Source organism: Ranitomeya imitator, chromosome 2 (assembly GCF_032444005.1).
Source record: "Ranitomeya imitator isolate aRanImi1 chromosome 2, aRanImi1.pri, whole genome shotgun sequence".
NCBI classification, from domain to species: domain Eukaryota; kingdom Metazoa; phylum Chordata; class Amphibia; order Anura; family Dendrobatidae; genus Ranitomeya; species Ranitomeya imitator.
Window position 1 is genome coordinate 146449414 of NC_091283.1, and position 22930 is coordinate 146472343.

At 46.3% G+C, this 22930-nt stretch overlaps 1 protein-coding gene across 1 annotated transcript in view; it reads left to right on the forward strand.

Moving 5' to 3' along the window:
* LOC138662153 (heat shock factor protein 3-like) overlaps window positions 1–21697 on the forward strand; it is a 54887-nt gene extending 33190 nt beyond the window's left edge. The window contains exons 7-13 of the mRNA XM_069747355.1: window positions 2504–2588; window positions 8536–8690; window positions 8789–8980; window positions 17177–17282; window positions 20369–20434; window positions 20538–20598; window positions 21341–21697. Coding sequence (XP_069603456.1) covers window positions 2504–2588; window positions 8536–8690; window positions 8789–8980; window positions 17177–17282; window positions 20369–20434; window positions 20538–20598; window positions 21341–21621 — 946 coding nt within the window. The 3' untranslated portion in view covers window positions 21622–21697. The remainder of the gene's footprint in view (window positions 1–2503; window positions 2589–8535; window positions 8691–8788; window positions 8981–17176; window positions 17283–20368; window positions 20435–20537; window positions 20599–21340) is intronic.
* Window positions 21698–22930: the final 1233 nt, after the last annotated feature.

Below are 22930 nucleotides of genomic sequence, written 5' to 3' on the forward strand. Positions count from 1 at the left end.
GAACACCCATTGGATTGAGAGATAATATAGACTATTTAATTTATATTTATTTTTATTATATGAAAATGTTTTTGTATTTACCGTAAATGTGATATGTTTTTTGATCTATACGGTTCTGATGTACATTTTTTTCTATCTGATTGTATGTTTCTATGGGAAAACCTGATGACTGGTTCCCTTGAAATTTGAAGCTAAATAACATGTAACTATACACTTCAAAATAAGAAAATAATCCACCGCACTCACTCTTGTGATTTTTATTCCATAAAAGTCCTCTATTATTCTATGAACATTTAGAGGTGGGATTACAAACCTCACAGAGAGTCTGAATAACATGTGAATTGAACGTAGGCGATCTGTGCTCTTTGTTATATAGACTTCGAAATGCCTTGAATAAAACCACCATTCCCTATCATCAATACGTCCGGATTTCCATTTGTTCAGCAGCGTGGACAATATCCACAAAAATCCTTTGTATGGTCTCTGTTATCCAGCCACTGTATGTGCACAAAATATAGAGGACTTTATGTATTTAAAGCAAAAGGGTGAGTGCCAGAAAATATTTCTATTACTGAAATACTTTATTGTATGCCTTAAATTGTTAATATACACGCAAACTGCAAAATAAAGATTCTTTCTTGAACTTTTTTTGCTTATCTCCTTCTGCTCCTCTGTGCTTCTAGTTTCACATAGCTGTAACCATCTGACAGATTAATGATGCAGATGCTGCTCTGTTGATGCACATGGCAGAGGATTATCTTCTGCCATGTGCATCAACAGAATATCATTCACAGTTTCACATCGTGTTGGCTGTCCAAAGTTCTGTTGTGCAGGCAGAGCGCAATGGAGGACTTAGTCTCTGCTGGAAATAATAAGCAAACAATGTAGATAGCCAAGGATGAAATTGGACTGACAGGCTACTTTAAAGGACTATACAGTGAATTGATAAACAGTGATTTCTAAATCTAGAATACTCTTATGTCAGTGGATCAGTGGAGGAGACATAGAAGAGCTATACTGGAAGTCAGCTGGAGGGTAACTAGAGTCTTGATGGGCATATTTAGGTGGATATGTGCAAAGGGGGCAGATTTATCTAAGTTATATCGGCACATATGGAAAAAAAAAATATATGTGTGTATATATATCTACTATATAATTGTCTAAGGGTCACTTCCATCTTTCTGTCTGTCTCACAGATATTCATTGGTCGCGGTCTCTGTCTGTCATGGAAATCCAAGTCGCTGATTGGTCGTGGCAAAACGCCCACGACCATTGCCACGACCAATCAGCGACGGCCATAGTCTGCCAGCGAAATGGCCGCTGCTTTACTGCCCTGCAGTCAGCGCTGAGCGCTCACACAGGGTTAATGCCAGTGTTAACGGACCGTGGTGTAATGCACTCCGGTAACGCAGCTATTAACCCTGTGTGACCAACTTTTTACTATTGATGCTGCGTATGCTATATGCCACATTGCTATATACTACGTGGGCTGTGTTACATACTGCGTGGGCGCTGTCATATACTACATCTCTGCTATATACTATGTAGCTGGGCAATATACAACGTGACTGTGCAATATACTACGTCGACTCTGCAATATACTACGTGCTCTTATATACTACGTAGCTGTGCAATATACTATGTGGCTGTGTCGGTTCTGTTACATACTACGTCGCTGACCAAATACGTAGCTGTGCAATACACTACGTGACTGTGTTATATACTACGTGCCTGTGCAATATACTACGTGGCTCTACAATATACTACGTGGCTATGTTATATACTACGTGGCCCTGCTATATACTACGTGGCTGACCAATATACTACATACCTGTGCAATACACTACGTGGCTATGTTATATACTACGTGGCTTTGTTAAGCTCTGCTATATACTACGTACGCTGTGTTACATACTACGTAGCTCTGTTATATACTACGTAGCTATGTTAGATACTACGTCGGTTGTGTTATATACCACGTCACTGTGCAATATAGTACGTAGCCTGTGCTGTATACTACCTACATATTCTAGAATACCTGATACATTAGAATCGAGCCACCATCTAGTGTGTGTGTGTGTATGTGTGTAATATATATATATTACACACACACACACCCTAGAAAAAGTATTCATACCCAGTGAACTCTTTCAAAAAAATTTTAACATAAAACCCACAAACTTAAATGTATTAGGATTTTTTGCAATAGTCATTCAGCAAATGATGAGATTTAAAGCTATCTTTTAATACATTTTCTAAAACAATGTGCTGCCTTAAAAAAAAAAAGAAATAGGCTGTAGTCTTGGTAGGTGCAAGATGGTGGTATGTGCACACCCCCTAATACTATAACCTCTTATGTATGACCTTTTAATAATGTGTACATTTTATTTCTAACTTCATGGTATACTTTCCACACACCTATAAGCCCTGAGCTGGCATTGTACAGGTTTCTTCTCCGTGGTGCATACAGTGCCTTTTATGTCTCCTTTTGCTTTGCTTGCAGACAGTTAACTCTGGAGCCAACTCAATCTCCTTCGCCAAAATACAGTCGGCATATATTAGGAAAACCAAAGCGAGTGGAGGAAGAGGTGAGATGTCCACCATATAGAACTTAATAAATTATGGGGGGGTGCTTTTGTTGTTTTTTCACCTATTATTCAAGGGCAATTTTTCAGAATCTGCTGTTGTATGTTATTCAGCTTCCTGTGACCTCCATGCCCCTATAGACGGCTCAGGAGGGATGATCCTACTGAGATTCCATTTAAGATTCATAGCAAATGTAATTAATGATGGAATATCCACTTGTGATCAGGAATGCTTGTTTATTCCTCTACCTAATAATGTATTTTCTCCTTCGCCTCATTGGGGGACACAGACCGTGGTGTATGCTGCTGCCAATAAGAGGCTGACACGAAGTGATACAAAAAAGTTAGCTCCTCCCCTGCAGTATACACCCTCCTGCTGGCTCTCAGCTCCTCCCCTGCAGTATACACCCTCCTCCTGGCTCTCAGCTCCTCCCCTGCAGTATACACCCTCCTGCTGGCTCTCAGCTCCTCCCCTGCAGTATACACCCTCCTCCTGGCTCTCTGCTCCTCCCCTGCAGTATACACCTCCTGCTGGCTCTCGGCTCCTCCCCTGCAGTATACACCCTCCTGCTGGCTCTCTGCTCCTCCCCTGCAGTATACACCCTCCTGCTGGCTCTCAGCTCCTCCCCTGCAGTATACACCCTCCTGCTGGCTCTCAGCTCCTCCCCTGCAGTATACACCCTCCTGCTGGCTCTCGGCTCCTCCCCTGCAGTATACACCCTCCTGCTGGCTCTCGGCTCCTCCCCTGCAGTATACACCCTCCTGCTGGCTCTCGGCTCCTCCCCTGCAGTATACACCCTCCTGCTGGCTCTCGGCTCCTCCCCTGCAGTATACACCCTCCTGCTGGCACTCGGCTCCTCCCCTGCAGTATACACCCTCCTGCTGGCTCTCAGCTAACCAGTTCTTGCTTAGTGTCTGTAGGAGGCACATGGGTCTGTTTCAGACCCCAACGTTTTTATTTTATTGTTTACTTTTCTGTAAATTTTTATTTTTTAATTAACGGAGTGAAGGGGGCGACGGATCCTTTCAAGGTTCCGATCTCCCCCGAACCATCAACAGACGAGCACGGCGAGTATACCTCCCCGTACCCTTTCCTGTGACGTGGGAAGCCATGCCTGAGCTCACTTCAGGGGCGACGGTTCCTTTCATGGTCCCGATCTCCCCACACCAGCAGCAGGCGAGCACATGGAGTGTCGCCTCCATGTATCCTCTCCTGGAGCCAGGCCTAATGCCGGACAACTGGCCCTGTCCACCCGGACTGAGCTCCGTGGATGTACAGAGGCCCCTCTCTATGGCGTCCGAGCAGCCCCCACTGTCCCACCACTGTGAAAGCGGATGGCACAAGGAGGCGGACGGTTCCTCTCCACCTCCCTAACAAAGGGATGATGGATTGAGGTTTATCCCTGCACCGTCCACGCTGCACAGAACAGCGCTGAAACCCACATCCGCGGTGGCTCCATGCCGGGACGCGCACCAGTGGTGAGTGGATCCATCTTCAGTGGGATATCCACATGCTGACAGGCAGCCTCAGCCACTTCCCTGTGGCCCACCTCTCTGAGGTAACGCTCTGGATGGCTGCAAAAATTTAGTCCCCGGCTTCGGCCGATTTGTAGGCCGCATCCTGGAAGTCTTGCCTGGAACGCCCCGCTGGTGTCGCCCGCCGGCTACAGAAATTTAGGCCCGGCTTGGGCCTATTCAACATCGTGCTTGTGGCTCCGCTCCCCAAATTGGCGCTTCTCGCTCTCTGCGAGATTTTATCAACTCTGCAGCTCCCGGTGGCCATCTTGGTCCACCCGGCCAGCTCACACTGGGGTGACATTATTTTTGCATTAAAGGGGCACATCGACTCTACATCAGTACCCGGGTAAGGAAGTACCTGGTCTTAAAGGCACATGACCAGTATTCTCTGGTCTTAAAGGCGCATGACCAGTATTCCCTGGTCTTAAAGGCATATGGCCAGTATTCCCAGTCTTAAAGGCGCATGACCAGTATTCTCTGGTCTTAAAGGTGCATGACCAGTATTCTCTGGTCTTAAAGGTGCATGACCAGTATTCTCTGGTCTTAAAGGTGCATGACCAGTATTCTCTGGTCTTAAAGGTGCATGACCAGTATTCTCTGGTCTTAAAGGCGCATGGCCAGTATTTCCTGGTCTTAAAGGCGCATGACCAGTATTCCCTGGTCTTAAAGGCGTATGACCAATATTTCCTGGTCTTAAAAGCGCTTGATCAGTCCGAGGAGCCCTCCGCCGCCGACCCCAGCTTTATCCTTTAGTTCCCCTCAGTGGACTTCTTCACTGACCAATCCATGGTTCTCTGACCAAGAGATTGAATCCCTCTGTGTACCCTCTGTGTTTGGAGTGCTCGCAGGACCAATATACATGGTCCCTATCCTACATGGGAGCCGTCGGCTAGCAGGGGCCGCAAGTATTCTAGAAACGTGCAGGCGTCTAGAAACATACAGGTATCTAGAAAACGGAAGTTTTTCGTTTCCTGCTCCCTCACCAATGATTTGATGACAACAAGGCTCTGAATATGGATTGGATATTGCCTGAGCTTGCCAGAGCTTCAGAGACTAAACTCCCTCGAGAGCATTTGCCATTCAATTCGGATAAGCGATTCACTGGACAGAAGCCTCTACTTGGGATGCCATGCCTGGCCTGTTTTTTAAGGGCGACGGGTCCTTTTAAAGGGCACCAATCTCCCCACACCATCAACAGACGAGCTCACGGAGTGTCGTCTCCATGTTTCCTCTTCTGCATCCAGGCCTAACGCCAGACAACCTGTCCTGTCCACCTGGAGACCTGTACTCTGTGGACATATAGAGGCACCCTTTTTGGCGTACGAGCTCCCCCCTCTGCATCACCACTATTTAGTGGATGATGCAAGAAGGCGGACAATTCCTCTCCACTTCCCTGTTAAGAGGTTGATGGATCGAGGGTGCCTAATTTTTATCTCTGCACCGTGAAAAGAGGAGATGGCAAGAGACTATGACCTGCTGGATGCAGCCGCACATTCTGCCATGGGGCAGATTAACCGGGTAGAATCTCCTGTGGTATTCCTACCAGTATCCCTACCTGATGGGTCATCAATTAAAAATACCACGGACTGTCAGATAGCAAATCTGGTTCGTTCCGTCTTGCGGCTTCGAGTCCAGCGCTCTATCCTCCCTAGCGGCCGCATGGATTGCTAGAGCAATGGTCTCCTGGCTGGAGACCTTAACTAACTTGATTCACACCAGCAACAACTGGCCAATCAAATCCTTTGAGCGGGAGACTCACAAAGGATTGTATAAGGATTGTCCAGCACAGTCTAGATCTAAGGGATCTTGGTTCCAAACAGGGGAACGAAAAGTAAGATCGACCCTGGACCTCAAACTTCTAACAACCTTTGACATGGTCCTCCTTCTTTGGATGGAGTTCCTCCGCTCAGCCATTACTTCAACAGAAAAAGGTGCAGTTTCCGGCATCCATCGACATTCGGGTTGCTTGCCCTCTGCAAAAATTCCTTCGCCTTTCCATTCGTCAACAGCATTTTCATGTCACAACCTTGTTCTTTGGCCTTGCTTCCGCACCCAGAGTGTTCGCTCGGGTCATGGCGGATGTCATGTTTCTCTTGCACGTCTATATCTCTTGCGATACCTTCTCTCCTGGGCTGGCAGCTACACTTAGACAAGTTCTCCTCATTTCCAGCCCAGCAGATATCCTTTTTGAGGATGATCCTGCACACTTCTAGAAGGATGGTAATTCTTCCTCGAGACAAGGTCATGGCCCTTCAACAGGGAGCTCGCGCAAGGAGAGTTCTGAGGACTTGATTACTCACCCCTCATTTCATTCGATTTGCTAAGAGAGTTCTGAGGAAAAATGGTGACGACAATGGAAGCGGTTTCCTTCGCTCCGCTCGTTTTCAGCAAGTCAAATAGACTTTCAGACAATAGTCTCTGGGCTCCTTCTTTATCCAGGGCCTTTCTCCCGGTTCAATGGTTATTAGTAACTACCAATGCCAGTCTTCTTCTCCCCATCATTGTTCTGGAGATCCGAACGGTAGTCTTACAGCAGGTCCACTGCCTTCTGGCGGGTCACCCTATCCGAATTCAATTGGATAATGCCACGGCGGTGCCTTACGTCAGTCATCTAGCAGGTACCCACGATCAGGCGCCATGACCGAGGTACCTCACTTTCTCTGATGGGCCGAAGTCTATTATTCGGTGATCTCGGCAGTATATATCCCAGAAGTAGAACTCTGAACGGCAAACAAATTCAGCCGTCAGGGTTCCACCTCAAGTCAGTGGGAACTTCACCCCGAAGTCTTCCATCAGATCTGTCCTTACTGGAGCTCTCCAGTTGTAGGTGGGATGACATCCAGACTGAAGGCCAATTACTCGAGTTCGTGGTTCGGCCTCGAGATCCAAGAGCCATCGCTCTCCATGCTCTGGTTCTGCCGTGGTACCAGTTTCCATAACTCCCCTTCCACTGCTTCCGAAAGCCTTTCGGAAGCAGAAAGGGGCCCCAGTGATCCTCAGAGATCCGCACTGACCACGTCCGTTTTTTGTTTGCGGAGCTAGTATCTTCTCGCCTTATCGCAGCACAACTGCAAGTAGGGACTTTCTCACAGGGAGTTTTCACACGTAGTTCTTCCCTATCGCATACCGTTAGATCATTGGGACCTTATTATTCCTAGGAGCCTTACAGTAGGCTCCTTTTTCATCCGGGCAGACTTTACTATCAGGGAAAGTCGTCCCGTTCTCCTCTGCGATATTCACTCTGACGAGTCTTCGGAGCTAGCTTCTCTGCTCTTTCAGACTTTTTTCCCTTATTACCTTCGAGGCAAGGTTGTCCTCAGGCCATCTTCATCCCTTGTTACCAAGGTGGTACTGTATTACCACTGTTATGAGGGCATAGTTCTTCCCTCATCTCTTTTGGCTCCAGTCCACAAAATGGAATAAGATCCCCCATATTCTGGACGAAGTGAGTGCTCTGAGTAGGTACGTCTTGAGGACAGCGTCCTTCTGAAGGTTGGACATTTTATTTGGGCTTCCTGACGGTAGAGGAAGGCTTCCTGAGATTTTCAGGAAGGGTTTAGCCGTTTCATCGACCATGATAACATGGTGAATTCTTTTCACCATCCAGGAGTCCTTCCGTGCTAGATGTCAGCCTATCTCCCTGTCTATCAAGGGTTCTAGGCACCAGGCGTCAGCAAGGCATGCCTGCAAGCTTGCGGATTCGTCCAGTCCGCATGCATTCTTGAAGCACTATAATTCCCACACTTCCACAGATGTGAGTCTGGGCAGGCGGACTCTGCAGGCCGCGGTGGCGCACTTGTAAGTAGCGGTTACACAGGGCCTGATCTATTGTTGTCCCCACCCAGGGACTGCTTTGGGACGTCCCACGGTCTGTGTCCCCCAATGAGGCGAAGGAGAAATAGGGATTTTTGTGTACTCACCGTAAAATCGTTTTCTCCGAGCCATTCATTGGGGGACACAGCTCCCACCCTGTTATTAGCTTATGCTTGTTTTTTAGAATATGACATGCTATACGCTCATATATTGTTATTGATCTCCTACTGCTTTTGCACCGAACTGGTTAGCTGAGAGCCAGCAGGAGGGTATATACTGCAGGGGAGGAGCTAACTTTTTTTGTATCACTTAGTGTCAGCCTCCTATTGGCAGCAGCATACACCCACGGTCTGTGTCCCCCAATGAATGGCTCGGAGAAAAGGATTTTACGGTGAGTACACAAAAATCCTTATTTTTGTAAGCCTAAAGCATGTCCTTCTAACAGTGGAGATGTTAGTATTTGGTGACGGGGGTGTTGTCTTCCTTCCTCCATATTTGTTAAATATTGGTCCATTAATCTGATAACAATTTTTTTTAAGTTATGATTGATTTATATATTTATATTTATTTTTTTTTAACCCTTCACCTTAATAATGACACCTTACTTGTTTTTACATAGGTACGCTATTCCTCTCCAAGCCCTCAGGTATCTATTGACAACATGCTAGAGATCCATGAGATCATCAGTCCTGGAGAGGGCACCTCAGACGCTTCCATTTATACACTAGATCCAGCACAGATTGTCACTGTTAGTCCACCATCTTCACATCTTGGGTAAGGAGGACAGCTGGATGAAGTAGTAGTGGAGGTTTACTGACTATGTATGAAATGGGGTCTGAAGAATCTCATGACTGACTCTTGTCTTTCTCTAGGGATTCAGATCAAGAAGTTGACGATCCAGTTCTACAGTTGCAAACGTTTGCTGATCAAAACCTAAATCCAAGCAAGCCTCCTGAGCTGGCACTAGATATTGTGCAATCAAACGCCTCTGAAGACCCAGACAGCGTCATTAACTCTATTCTAAGTGAAAACTGTACAGGGAACAACATTGATCTCCTGGACCAGTAAGTATGAAAATTAGATGGAGGTAAAATGCCTAGTTGGATCTTTTAAAATCTTGAATCTTGACTGTTCCTACTTGTTAGGCAAGCTCCTTGACATTACATTACATTATTGGTGAAACCTAAGGCTGCGTTTTCCATGTTGAACGTTCTGGAATACATATATTGGATTATGATTAAACCCTGAGGAACTCCCCATAGTCTGAGGAGAACAAGAGTTAGTGACAGATACACTGAAGGAGTGAGAAGAGGTAGGAGAACCAAGAGAGAAATAAAAAGCACAGCCAGGACAATAAAATGAAAATTCCCTAAATAATTCTATTATAGACATAGCAAAAAGGCAATGGTATTTACCAGCCAAGGTCAGAAAGGAAAATGCAGAAACAGAATACAGCGCACCCCCTAACTAAAGGGGGTAACACAGGTGCAAAATACTGATGAAACAACCACTCTCAGCCTACCAATCCATGGAGGGGGTGATTGTCTAGTATTAGAACTGCACACAGATGAAGCTTGCAAAAGAGCTCAAGTCACACACAAATATATAGCACAGTGGCCAGCTAGCAGCCTATTACATGTGCCAACTATTCGATAGTACGGAACACTTAATCTGCCGATAGTTTGTCCAATAGTGTATGTGGCGTATAGAGAAAAAATGGTTATAGAAAATAATTACAAAACCTTTTTTTTTTTTCTGTCTGTACTTTGTATATCGTATAGAAGTAAGCAGAGAGAAATCTGTCACTCCAGGGCAGGGAGAAGCTGCCGCAGACCCGTTTGTCTGACAAGTACCCCACGTGACTTAGTCCCCAGTGGTTATTAAACTATGTTTTTCACTAAAACAGTGCAGAGTTTCAAACTTAAAGAGGTATTCCCATCTCCTCCAAGACCCTATTCCAATATGTAGTAGGTGTATTTAGCGTCTCCCACACTACCGCCTCATCCTATCTTCTCTGTCGGTATCCCTCAAGGCTATATCTTGGGACCCCTACTCTTCTAAATCTATACCTTTGGCCTGGGACAACTCATAAAGTGCCATGGTTTCCAGTACCATCTGTACGCTGATGACACTCAGATCTACCTCTCTGGCCCAGAAGTCACCTCTGCTGTCCAATGTCTATCAGCCATATCCTCCTTCTCTTCACACTTCCTAAAGCTCAAAGTAGACAAAACAGAACTCCTCATCTCCTCCATCTCGCCTAACCCCGCTACCTGATCTATCCATCACAATAAATATCATACTTCCCCCTGTACCGAAAATCTGCTGTCTCAGAGTAACCCTCGAATCTGCCCTGTCCTTCAAACCACACATCCAAGCTCTCGCCAACTCCTGCTGCCTCCAGCTCAAAAATTTTTCCAGAATCCGTGTTCTCCGAACCCTGACTCTACTAAAATTCTTGTGCGTGCCCTCATAGTTTTCACCTCAACTAGTGCAACATCCTCCTCTGTGGCCTCCCCTCTAACACTCTCGCTCCTCCCCAATCCGTCCTTAACTCTGCTGCCCGACTAATCCAACCTTCTCTTCAATGCGTCTCTGCTTCTCCCCTGAATTCCTTCATTGGCTCCCAATTCCCCAACTCAAGTTCAAACTACCAGCATTAACCTACAGAGCCATCCATAATCTCTTCCGAGTATCTCTAAACTAATCTGCCAATATATTCCAACATGTAACCTCCGATCCTCTGAAGGCCTCCTCCTCCAACTGCCTCTAAGGCTTCTCCCAACTGGAAACCCACAAGGTCAGGGCCCTCTCCTTTTTGTACCAGTCTGTTAGTGTTAGTTTGTTCTCTATAATTTGTTCACTGTAATTTTTTATTTTGCATGTAACCCTTTCTCATGTACAGCATCATGAAATCAACGGTGCTCTAAAAAGAAATATTATCAAATACCACCAAATGTAGTGTAGTAGAAATGTAGTATAGTTCTTCTGATTCGCTATTTTACTTACCCCATGTGCAGGGCACTACAGTAGCTTAGGTATCCATGGTTATGACCAGTAACAGCTAGTGAACAGTCACTATATGAATGGAAGTAAGCATGGATACTTCAGCTACTGCAATGCCCTGCACATGGGGTAAGTGACATAGCAAATTAGTAGATATACCACATTTCTAATTGGAGATATAATAATAGTATTAGCAAATATCTACTACATATTGGGATAGGATGTTGTCAATTGGAATTTCTCTTTATTGACATGTCCGAGTTCATACAGCCAATGCCTGATACATGCTGGCCGTGGATTACTTCGCATATATCAACTGTTGGGTTCTGTTAAATTTTGTAATTTTCTGTTTTTAATTGGTCACCATATTCTGAGAACCATAACTTTATATTTCTGTAGGCAGATGTAATACCAGAAATGTTTTTGGGTGGGGAGTCATCCTGAGAACTGTAACTTTCATTCTTTTGTTCAAGGTTCACTTTTACTCGCTTTATTCCCCATTCATGTAAATGGGTGAAAAATGTTGAAATTACTTCAAATCTGCTAGGAAAAAATAATAAGCGTGTGCACGAGACTTCAGAAATCTCAATTACCCTGCTGGTACTGGAAAATGCTGCGTACCCAATGTTTAAGATGGGGTACGCAGAACGCATGCAGAAGTAGGTGGAGCTGATGGAAGAGTGGCGCCAGTGGGCGAGGCTTCACGAAGGATGAAGGCTGCCATCCGCAAAGCCCTTGGCCACAAATGTGAAACCAGCCTAAGAGTTGTGAATCTACTTACCGTTCGCCGTCTTCCCCGGTTTCCGCTGTCGCCCTAGTCTGATCACTGGACTGCGACTCTAACTAACCGAATCACGCAGGGGATTGTGAGCCTGATGCTGGCTGCTCCATACACTTACATTGGAAAAGTGATAATGATGAGCGAACGTGTCTCTGAAAATCCCTTTTCCCAGCACGTTTGCTCATCACTAAAAAGCGACATTCGGCTCACACACCCCTGTGTCATTGGGTCAGTTGGAATTGCAGTCATTTGAGTGAGAGGATTGGTGCTGTGCTGGAAACCGGGAATCCTGCGATCGGTAGGACAGAATAAGTTTCATGAGATAGATTCATACTTCTATTTATTTGCCATATTTGTTCTGAGCTCAGTAGCTTGGAAAGTACAAACATGTTGTGTTCTAATAAGAGCCATAAAATATCAGTCTTTTTGTTTGAAGACAGGGTAAATGAGTATGAATCTATACAGCCGGTAATGGACCAAAGGGCTAAAACCACCGGTCATTACGAACGTGTGATTATACATGTATTTGCAAGGGTTTGTAAAGTACCTCTTCAGAGAGGAAGAAAACTTGCACTCTAGTGCCAGCTATTGGAAGTAGCAATCCTAAAAGTCAATATTGACCCTTTAACGAGCCTTGCAATATGACTTTGGATAAAAGCCAAACCAGAGTCTCGATTTGCAGACGGTCTTTCAGAATATTGCCTCTCATCAGTGCAAAGTGTGAGATCTGATTTGGCTAGGTGAGAGGTTTAAGACTATGATCTAAGGGGTAACGTTTCTCCTTGTGAAGACAAGCCGGGCTTGACATGTCAGAGTGAGAAGAGTTATGCGCCATGCATGCTCCTCTGGGAATATACGGAAATAGCAAATTTACAAGGGTACAAAACACTGATTCACCAGCCATGTCATCTGAAACCCATTTTACCTACTTGTTTTCTCTATCGCCTCTCATTGGGGGACACAGGAACCATGGGTGTATGCTGCTGACACTATGCACAAAAAAAGTTAGCTCCTCCTCTGCAGTGTACACCCCACCAACTGGCATTATGCACTTCAGTTTAGCTTAGTGTCAGTAGGAGGTGGACACGGGTCTTTCATTAGACCCTTATCTACCTCAATGTGTGTTGTTTTGTTTCAGGTTTTTTCTAGAGGGATACAGGGTGAACAGTCACACCTGTAATCCCACAATACGGACTATGAGTACGGCGTGTACTGCCGCCCCGTATACTCATAGATCCCTTAGCAGGACCATGATCCTTGCACACAAGCGTGCTCAGAAGTCCGGTCCTAGCTCCGTCCCCCACCCACTCGCCCACCAGAGCCTGTTGGTTGGAGGAGATGGACGTCAATCACAGCTCCCTGGGCGTCTGATACCTTCACCGGTTTGAGGTTAGTAACGAACTGCGTGGGATGTTTAGGTGAGTATTCCTACTCCCCTTCCTCTGGGTCCTTCTCAACTAGTGGGGTAGCATGGGAAGAGTCATGTCTCCTTCGCGCGGCGGCCCCTTTGGGCGGCTGCGCTGCTCCCCCGCACTGTCTAGGCATCCGCACTGCCCTTTTTACTGCGGCCACTCCTTCCTCTCTGGTGCGGCAGCACGCATGTCTCCTCACGCGGCGGCCCCTTAGGGCGGCCGCGCTGCTTCCCCCGGACTGTCTAGGCAACCGCACAGCCCTTTTTACTGCGGCCGCTCCTTGCTCTGAGCGGCGCAGCTGCTCCTCCCTCTCTGGCGCAGCGGCACACAGCCGCGCCGTTTTCTACCGGCGACCGCACTTTTCTCTAAGGCCAGTGCAGCAGACCTACAGGCAGCCGCGCCACTTCCCTGGTGGCTGCACGTCCGCCGTCGCCGCGGCCCTCTCCGGCCTTCTAATTTTAGGCCCCGGCTTCTCCCGGGGCCTACTTCCGGCCGCGACTTCGCCCACTTCCTCCATTCCATCGGGTGGGTTTTTCTCCCGCCCGACTGGTTCAATTCGGCGAGCTCCGCCCACCGGCACTATCTTGGCGGTACTGACCCGGCGGTTAGCCCCGTCCACTTTCTCCTGCGCCCCCCAAGTTATCCTCGGGATGCAAAATAGAGTTCGTTTCACAGCCCTGGGATCGTTTCTTTGAATCTCGACCTCCAAGAGACCCCGCTCTAGTTCCGGGTTTCTTCGCAACCATCGCTTCTCTCCTCAAAGCCGGAGGTAATTGTTCCTGTCCCAGAAAAAGCACGGTTCACAGGTTTCTATTCCAATCCTTTGTGTGACCGAAAAAAGACGGCAAGGTTCGTCCCATTCTGGATCTCAAATTGAACAGGAGAGTTCGTCTGAGACCCTTCAGGATGGAATCCCTTCGTTCAGTAATTGCTTCCATGGAGGCTCAAGAATTCCATAGATATTCAGGACGCCTACCTCCATGTCCCGATGTTCCCGGGACGTCACCGATTCCTGTGCTTTGTGGTGCTCCAGGACCTTTTTCAGTTTGTCGCCCTGCCGTTCGGTCTCGCAACCGCTCCCAGGGTTTTCATGAAGATCATGGTGGCACTGATGGCCATCTTGAGGGTCAGGGGACTGGTACTTTTTCCGTACCTCGACGACATCCTCATCAAGGCTCCGTCCTTTTCTCAGGCTCGTGAGAGCCTCTCCATTGTCCTCGATACTCTAGCCCGTTTCGGGTGGCTTGTCAACAAGAAGATATACTGTCTTGTTCCTTCCCAGCGCCTCTTTTTTCTGGGCATGCTCTTCGACACTCTTCAGACCAAAGTCTTCCTTTCCCGAGGGCAAGAGATCCACCCTTCGTCGAGACGTACACTTGCTTCAGGGTCCTCGGCTTCCCTCCTTCCGATCAGCCATGAAGGTTCTGGGGAGGATGGTAGCAACATTGGAAGCGATACCCTTCGCCCTATTTCATTCACGACCTCTTCAGCAGGCCATACTGTCACAGTGGGACAGGTCTGTCTTGTCCCTGGATCGTCCGATCCGACTCTCTCCCCGGGTCAAACAGTCCCTCAACTGGTGGCTGACGTCACCTCTCATCTCCCAGGGTAGGTCCTTCCTTCCAGTTCTCTGGCAGGTGGTGATGACTGACACCAGCCTGCTCAGCTGGAGCACGGTGTCCCTGTTCAGGGTCGTTGGTTGGTGCAGGAGTCTTCTCTGCCGATCAACGTGCTCGAGATTCGGGCCATCTTTCTCCCCCTTCGTCACTGGGACAGGATTCTCAGGGGTCTACCTATCCTAAACCAGGCGGACAATGCCACGGCGGTGGCATATGTCAACCATCAGTGGGGAGGACTCTGAGTTCCTTGGCCGAGGTATCCAAGATCCTCCTCCGGACAGAGGCAATGGTTCCAGTGATATCTGCGGTGCTTATCCCCGGCGTCGACAATTTAGCCGCCGACTTCTTCAGCCACGAGGGCCTCGCGGCAGGGGAATGGTCCTTGCATCAGGAGGTCTTCCATCAGCTTTGTCTGCGATGGGGGACTCTGGATGTGGACCTCACAGCGTCCCGAATGAACAGGGAGGTTCCTCTGTTCGTCTCCAGGTCTTGTGACCCTCTCGGAGTGGGCGTCGACACTCTGGCCATTCCTTGGTCGCTGTTCTTGCTCCCCTATCTGTTCCCAACTCTTCCCTTGCAAGCTATTGAAAGAAATCAAGGCGGAGGGGTGCCGGTCATTCTGATCGACCCGGATTGGCCCAGGAGAGCTTGGTTTGCGGAGATCGTCATTCTTCTCGCGGACGCCCCCTGGCGCCTTCCAGACAGGCCCGATCCGCTGTCTCAGGGTCCGATCTGCCACCCGAATTCTCGATCGCTCAGTTTAAAGGGGCATGGTTGTTGAGACTGCAGTTCTAAGAGCGTCCGGCCTTTCGGATCGGGTGATTCACACCATGACCCAGGCTAGGAAGCCTTCCTCTTCCAGGATCTACTATCGTACCTGGAAGGCTTACTTCTGTTGGTGTGAGTCCAACCGCGTTTCGCCTATGTCCTTTTTCTTGCACTTTCAGCTTGGCCTTCCTTCAGGCTGGACTGGATTCGGACTTTGCTCTTAGTTCCCTAAAGGGCCAGGTCTCTGCGCTCTCTATCCTTTTTCAGAAGACGTTATCTTCTCAGCCACAGGTTAAGACCTTCCTTTAAGGAGTAACCCATGCTGTCCCTCGGTACATTTAAATCTTGTGCTGGACGCTCTGAGGGGTTCCCCCTTTGAGCCTCTCAGGGAGGTTTCCCTGTCAGTTTTATCTTGGTTTGTGGCCATCACTTCTATCTGCCACGTTTCCGAGTTGGCGGCCCTTTCTTTCTGACTTCCTTTCTTGGTTATCCACAAGGACAAGGTGGTCTTGAGGACTCTGCCTTCCTTCCTTCCCAAGGTGGTTTCCACCTTCCACCTCAACGAGGACTTTGTTCTACCTTCCTTTTGTCCAGCTCCGTCTCATCCTCTGGAGTGATCGTTGAACAAGCTGGACCTCGTCAGGGCAGTGAGGATCTACCTGGCTAGAACGGCCGCTTTCTGGAAGACTGATTCTCTTTTCGCCATTCCTGATGGCGCGCGTAGAGGCCTGCCGGCTTTTAAGGAGTTTATTGCTCGCTGGATCATAATGGCAATTTTGGAGGCTTACCGGGTCAAGAACAGAGTGCCCCCTCCTGGGATAAAGGCTCACTGTACCCAGGCAGTCGGCGCTTCCTGGGCGGTACACCACAGGGCTTCCGCCCTACAGCTTTGCAAAGCGGCATCCTTGTCTTCCATCCACATGTTCGCCAAATTTTACAAGGTCGGCGGACGCCAGCCTAAGCAGAAGGATCTTGCAGGCGGCAGTGGTGAGTTCTCTGACCTGATGGAAGTCTGTTTTTCCCACCCCAGGGACTGCTTTAGGACGTCCCATGGTTCCTGTGTTTTTCCCACCCCAGGGACTGCTTTAGGACGTCCCATGGTTCCTGTGTCCCCCAATGAGAGGCGGTAGAAAAAACAGGATTTTTGGTTGCTTACCGTAAAATCTGTTTCTCGGAGCCTTCATTGGGGGACACAGCACCCTCCCATGTTATTCAGTTTCTGTTGTTCTATGACTGTTCTCATGTTCACAGTTCTCGTGTTTGTGGTTATGTTTCAACCTTATTGTTTTTCTCCTACTGCTTTCTCACTAACTGAAGTGCATAATGCCAGTCGGTAGGGTGTACACTGCAGAGGAGGAGCTAACTTTTTTTGTGCATAGTGTCAGCCTCCTAGTGGCAGCAGCATACATGGTTCCTGTGTCCCCCAATGAAGGCTCCGAGAAACAGATTTTACGGTAAGCAACCAAAAATCATGTTTTCTTGATTGATCTGTTTTGGAGCTTTGATCATTGATATCACATATCATGGAATGTAAACACACACTAGAGCGTTGTTAAAGGGGTACTTGGCTTACAAAGTACCTCAAGGGTTATGATCATGTGTTTTTCTGAACATTGTAAGCACAGCATTCAGGCTGAAAAACTTTTGTTTTTGTGTTTTTTTTTTGTTTCCTAGAGATGAACTCCAAGACTTCCTTAGTTGCATTGATGCTAGTCTAGAGGAGCTACAAGGCATGTTGTCCCAAAAAAAGTTAAATCTAGACTCTGATGTTACTGATGAGGTAAGACCACTTTTGCTAACTGAAAATGCTGCATCCATTATTGCTTCTGTCTACCTAACTTTATGATGGCCTCTCAACCGATGACGTCAGGAAAAAGCAGGATCATTTTACATTTAACAACTGTTCCTTTCATTCTCCACATCAAAAATGCATGTGCAGTGGAAAAATAAGTATTTGATACACTGCCGATATGGAAGTTTCCCTCCTACAAAGAATGGAGAAGTCTATAATTTTTATCGTCGCTACACGTCAACTGTGAGACAGAATCTAAAAATAAAAAAATAGAAAATCACATTGTATGATGTTTACATTATTAAATTGCATTTTATTGCATGAAATAAGAATTTGATCACCGACCAACCAGCAAGAATTATGGCTCTCACAGACCTGCGCTCATTACCTGTATTAATTGCACCTGTTTGAGCTCGTTACCTCAATAAAAGACACCTGTCCACACACTCATTTCCACTCCAACCTCTCCACCATGGCCAAAAACAAAGAGCAATCTAAGGACACCAGGGACAAACTTGTAGACCTGCACAAGGCTGGAATGGGCTACAGGTCAATAGGCAAGCTGCTTGGTGGGAAGGCAACCACTGTTGGCACAATTATTAGTAAATGGAAGAAATACAAGATGACTGTCAATCTCCCTCAGTCTGGGGCTCCATGCATTGGGGGGGGGTTAAGGTGGTTCTGAGAAAGGTCAGGAATCAGCCCAAAACTACACGGGACGACCTGGTCAGTGACCTGAAGAGAGCTGGGACCGCAGTCTCAAACATTACCATTAGTAAAACGCTACGCCATCATGAATTAAAATGCTGGAGGGCATGGAAGGTTCCCCTGCTCACACCAGCACATGTCCGGCCCATTTGAAGTTCACCAATGACCATCTGGATGGTCCAGAAGACGCATGGGAGAAGGTCATGTGGTCAGATGAGACCAAAATAGAACTGTTGGGTATCAACTCCACTCGTTGTGTTTGGAGGAAGAAGGATGAGTACAACCCCGAGAGCACCATCCCAAGCATGTAGTATGGTGGGGGAAACATCATGCTTTGGGGGTGCTTTTCTGCAAAGGAGACAGGACGACTGCGCTGTATTGAAGGGAGGATGGATGGAGTCATGTATCCCGAGATTTTGTCCAACAACCTCCTTCCCTCAGTAAGACCATTGAAGATTGGCCATGGCTGGGTCTTCCAGCATGACAATGATCCGAAACGTACAGCCAGGGCAACTAAGCAGTGGCTCTGTAAGATGCATTTTAAGGTCCTGGAATGGTCTATTCGGTCTCCAGACCTGAACCCAATAGAGAATCTTTGGAGGGAGCTGAAACTCAATGTTGCCCAATGACAGCCCTGAAACCTGAAAGATGTGGAGAAAATCTGTATGGAGGAGTGGGCCAAAATCCCTGCTGCAGTATGTGCAAACTTGGTCAAGAACTACAGGAAACGTCTGACCTCTGTAATTGCAAACAAAGGTTTCTGTACCAAATATTAAAGTTCTGTTTTTCTATTGTATCAAATGCTTATTTCATGCTATAAAATGCAAATTAATTATGTAAATATCATACAATGTGATTTTACATATCAAAATTACAGACCTCTCCATTCCTTGTAGGTGGAAAAACTGGTAAAACCGTCAGTGTATCAAATACCGTATATACTCGAGTATAAGCCGACCCCCCTAATTTTGCCACAAAAAACTGGGAAAACTTATTGACTCGAGTATAAGCCTTGGGTGGAAAATGCAGCAGCTACCGGTGAATTTCAAAAATAAAAATAGATGCTCCATACCGTTCATTATGGCCCCATAGCTGTGCCATATAGTGCTCTGCACCGTTCATTATTGCCCCATAGATGTACCATAGAAAGCTGTGCCATATAGTGCTCTGCACCGTTCATTATTGCTCCATAGCTGTGCCATATAGTGCTCTGCACTGTTCATTATGGCCCCATAGATGCTCCATAGAAAGCTGTGCCCCATATAGAATGTTCTGCACCGTTCATTATTGCCCCATAGATGTACCATAGAAAGCTGTGCCATATAGTGCTCTGCACCGTTCATTATTGCCCCATAGCTGTGCCATATAGTGCTCTGCACCGTTCATTATTGCCCCATAGCTGTGCCATATAGTGCTCTGCACCGTTCATTATTGCCCCGTAGCTGTGCCATATTGTGCTCTGCACCGTTTATTATTGCCCCGTAGCTGTGCCATATAGTGCTCTGAACCGTTCATTATGGCCCCATAGCTGCCATATAGTGCTCTGCACCGTTCATTATTGCCCCATAGCTGTGCCATTTAGTGCTCTTCACCGTTCATTATTGCCCCATAGCTGTGCCATATAGTGATCTGCCATATAGTGCTCTGCACCGTTCACTATTGCCCCATAAATGTACCATAGAAAGCTGTGCCATTGCTGCTGCTGCAATAAAAAAAAAATGCCATACTCCCCTCTCTTGCTTGCAGCTCCTCAGTGTCCCGTCCCGGCGTAGCCGTCTCTCCGCACTGACTGTTCAGGCAGAGGGCGGCGCGCACACTATATGCGTCATCGCGCCCTCTGACCTGAACAGTCAGTGCAGGAGGACGCGAAGACAGAGCGGCACCCGGCGTGTGGAACGCGGACAGGTAAATATGACATACTTACCTGCTCCCGGCGTCCGCTCCTTCCCCCGGACAGCTCTTCTTCGGTGCCGCGGCCTCGTCCTCTATCAGCGGTCACCGTTACCGCTCATTAGAGAAATGAATATGCGGCTCCACCCCTATGGGAGTGGAGTCCATATTCATTTCTCTAATGAGCGGTCCCACGTGAAAAAATTTGGGCTGAAAATCTCGGCTTATACTCGAGTATATACGGTACTTATTTTCCCCACTGTATATGTACAAGGGGAAACTATCTGGTCAGAGTATGGGGGCCTTTGTTTCTGAAATGAAAATGTTTGCCCCTGATCTTGTCTCGGTGTCCAGCACACTTGTCTGTTTAGATCACGCATTTCTATATTCTCTAATTTATACTGCTTAGTGCCATTTAGCTAGAACATAAAATGAATCTTGTGGACAAATCTCCTTTGTTCTCCAACTTTTTGCAGCTTTTTAAACCTGACTTGTCATCCTCAGATACTCCAGTTATTGATACAAACACCAGCATAGTCGATGTGAGTACATCTACCATTCTTTTGTATATATGTTTATGATATACATACTGCATGTTTGCATTTAAATGTATTTGATTTGTAAGCATGTGTACTTTTTCTGTAGGATCTAACACAGACCCCAGAAGAGATTGTGGTGTTGGACAGCGATGATCATATGAATAAAGGTTCGAGTTAATTAATAATTGTTCAGTTGACAATTGACAACCAGTGTTTTGGATTGTGAATAATGCCCTTAGAGGGGTCCTTTTGCCCTCCGTTCTGCATTTGCCATGTTTAAATGTATAGGAGAGCGCAGCAGTGAATACCTATGGTGGATAAGTGTCACTGTCCGTCGTATACCCCATGAGCCCTATACACCTGACAATAGCCTGATCCATGCCCGTATCATGCGATACTTCCATGTCCTCCAGGACGGCGTATGTGCCCATTTTTGTGTGGCCTCATCCATTGAATATGAATGCACTACTTAAACTGCTGCACCCTGGAAGTCTCAACCCCCAGACGAAGGCTAGCTGCGAAACACGCGTTGGGTTGGGTGCCATCCAGATGGGAATTCACCATCATAGTAGGAATGTCATGGTACTCCATCATTATGCATATTGTGGCTAGATATAGATCTTGATCTCTTTCATTATAATATTGTATATTTGGTTGTAATCCATGGTCTATTTCATGTAGATGCCTGATATTGCTTTGTACACAGTCCCCTGTTTGGGTCTGTGCCCCCTTTTCCCGCATACCTGCAATTTTATTGTATTGATACACAATAAGTTTGTTTTTTTTAATCATTTTATTAACTCCTGATTCAGCTTTTTCTTTCTGTGGTATGCTGTAACTAATGTATAGCATAGGTTTACTATAATGCTTAGTTTGGTACTGTACTGATGGTTTGTATTTTGCCTGTAGATAAGCAGCTAATGCAGTACATGGGGAACCCTTTGCTTTCTCTTTTTGACCTTCCGTCAAACCATCCTGCATCATCGTCTATAGATCCAGGGGCCTTCATGACCACTTTAGAAGATGACCTATATCCCTACAGCTCATCGGCACAGAGTGACACCGCTCCTCAGAATAATTCAGAGCTACCTGAAGATTTCGTTGGTCCCGGTGAACTCCAACCAATATTTGTCCTTAGCCCAGTCAACAAACTTATAGAGGAAGTCACAGACTCAGAAACTGGTCACTAACTGTGACTTTTTTTTTAATTAAACCTGTGTGTTGGGTGATGGATGAGTTTTCAGAATATGGAGAATTTCATACGAATTTCTTGAAATAGGTTCTTGTCTTTGCGACCTTGGCATATTTAACTGTTGTCTCATGTTAAGCTCTTTGCCCCTCCGATATCTGCTGTACATGTGCAATGCGTTACCGCCAACCTCCAAAAATGTATGGTGCAATGATACGTCTGAATGCTACAGCGGCTGCGATCGGTGCTAGTGCAGATTACTCCATTTATCTCTTTAGTTACAGCACCATCTAGATGGTTATTTGATGGCGGGCTCCCCCTCTATAACGCCTTAGGGGTGCAGAAGATGGCCATGGCAACCCGAGGTAAACTAATAGCCTCAGGGTTAACAAGCTATGGTGGCCTGGTAAGCCGGCCATAAACGGGTCCCTAGTCGGTGTAAGACTAACAGGGCTAACAGCCTACAAAATATAAGTATTGCAGAGTAATAAACCACCAATCAGACTAATGAAAAACAAGTCCCATAGTGGAACGAAGTACTAAAGATGTAAAAACAAAAAAAGTCCAACAAATTTTTTTTAGTTATGATAAAAAGAAAAAATTATGTAAAAACATCGCCATGTCTTATATCATACATTTTATAAATATAGCTGAAAATATGTGAAAAGAAACACGCAGTAATAAAGCTCTGCCAGCGGGAAAATAAGTTATCGCTATCAGAATATAGCAATGCAAAAACAAATTATTAGGTGTCAAAGTAGCAAAGAAAAACATGTAAATGTGGTACTGGTGTAATTGTACTGGACCAGTTATCACTTACCGCACAATGAATGGCATAAAAAAAAATAAAAGCAATTAACGAATTGCTGTTTTTTTCTCACTCTACCAACCAAAAAGAAGCCATTAAACAAAGGTTACATACTCTAGTACCAATAAATACTTAAACTTGTCCTGCAAGAAGCAGGGTAGCGTATTCAGCAGAAAAATAAGCTTCACAGAATATTGCGATGCAAAACCAAATAGGTATGTGTGTCAGTGTTTTAATGTGCAGAAAATTGCAGAACCTTAAAAAAACAAAAACCTACATAACCCTGGCATTGCTGAAATCTAATCTTCCCAAAGTCATCTTATTGGTGATCGGCATAAAATATGGGCCTTTTCAAAATTTCTGTGTTTGTTAATTCTGTCTCGCAAAAATCAGAAAGAAAAATGATTTACATAAGGTTATCCCCTACTGCCACCCACCAATAAAAACTCTGTCATCCCGTAAAACCAAAGCCCTCACTCAAAATATTAGTAGCTTAAAAGAG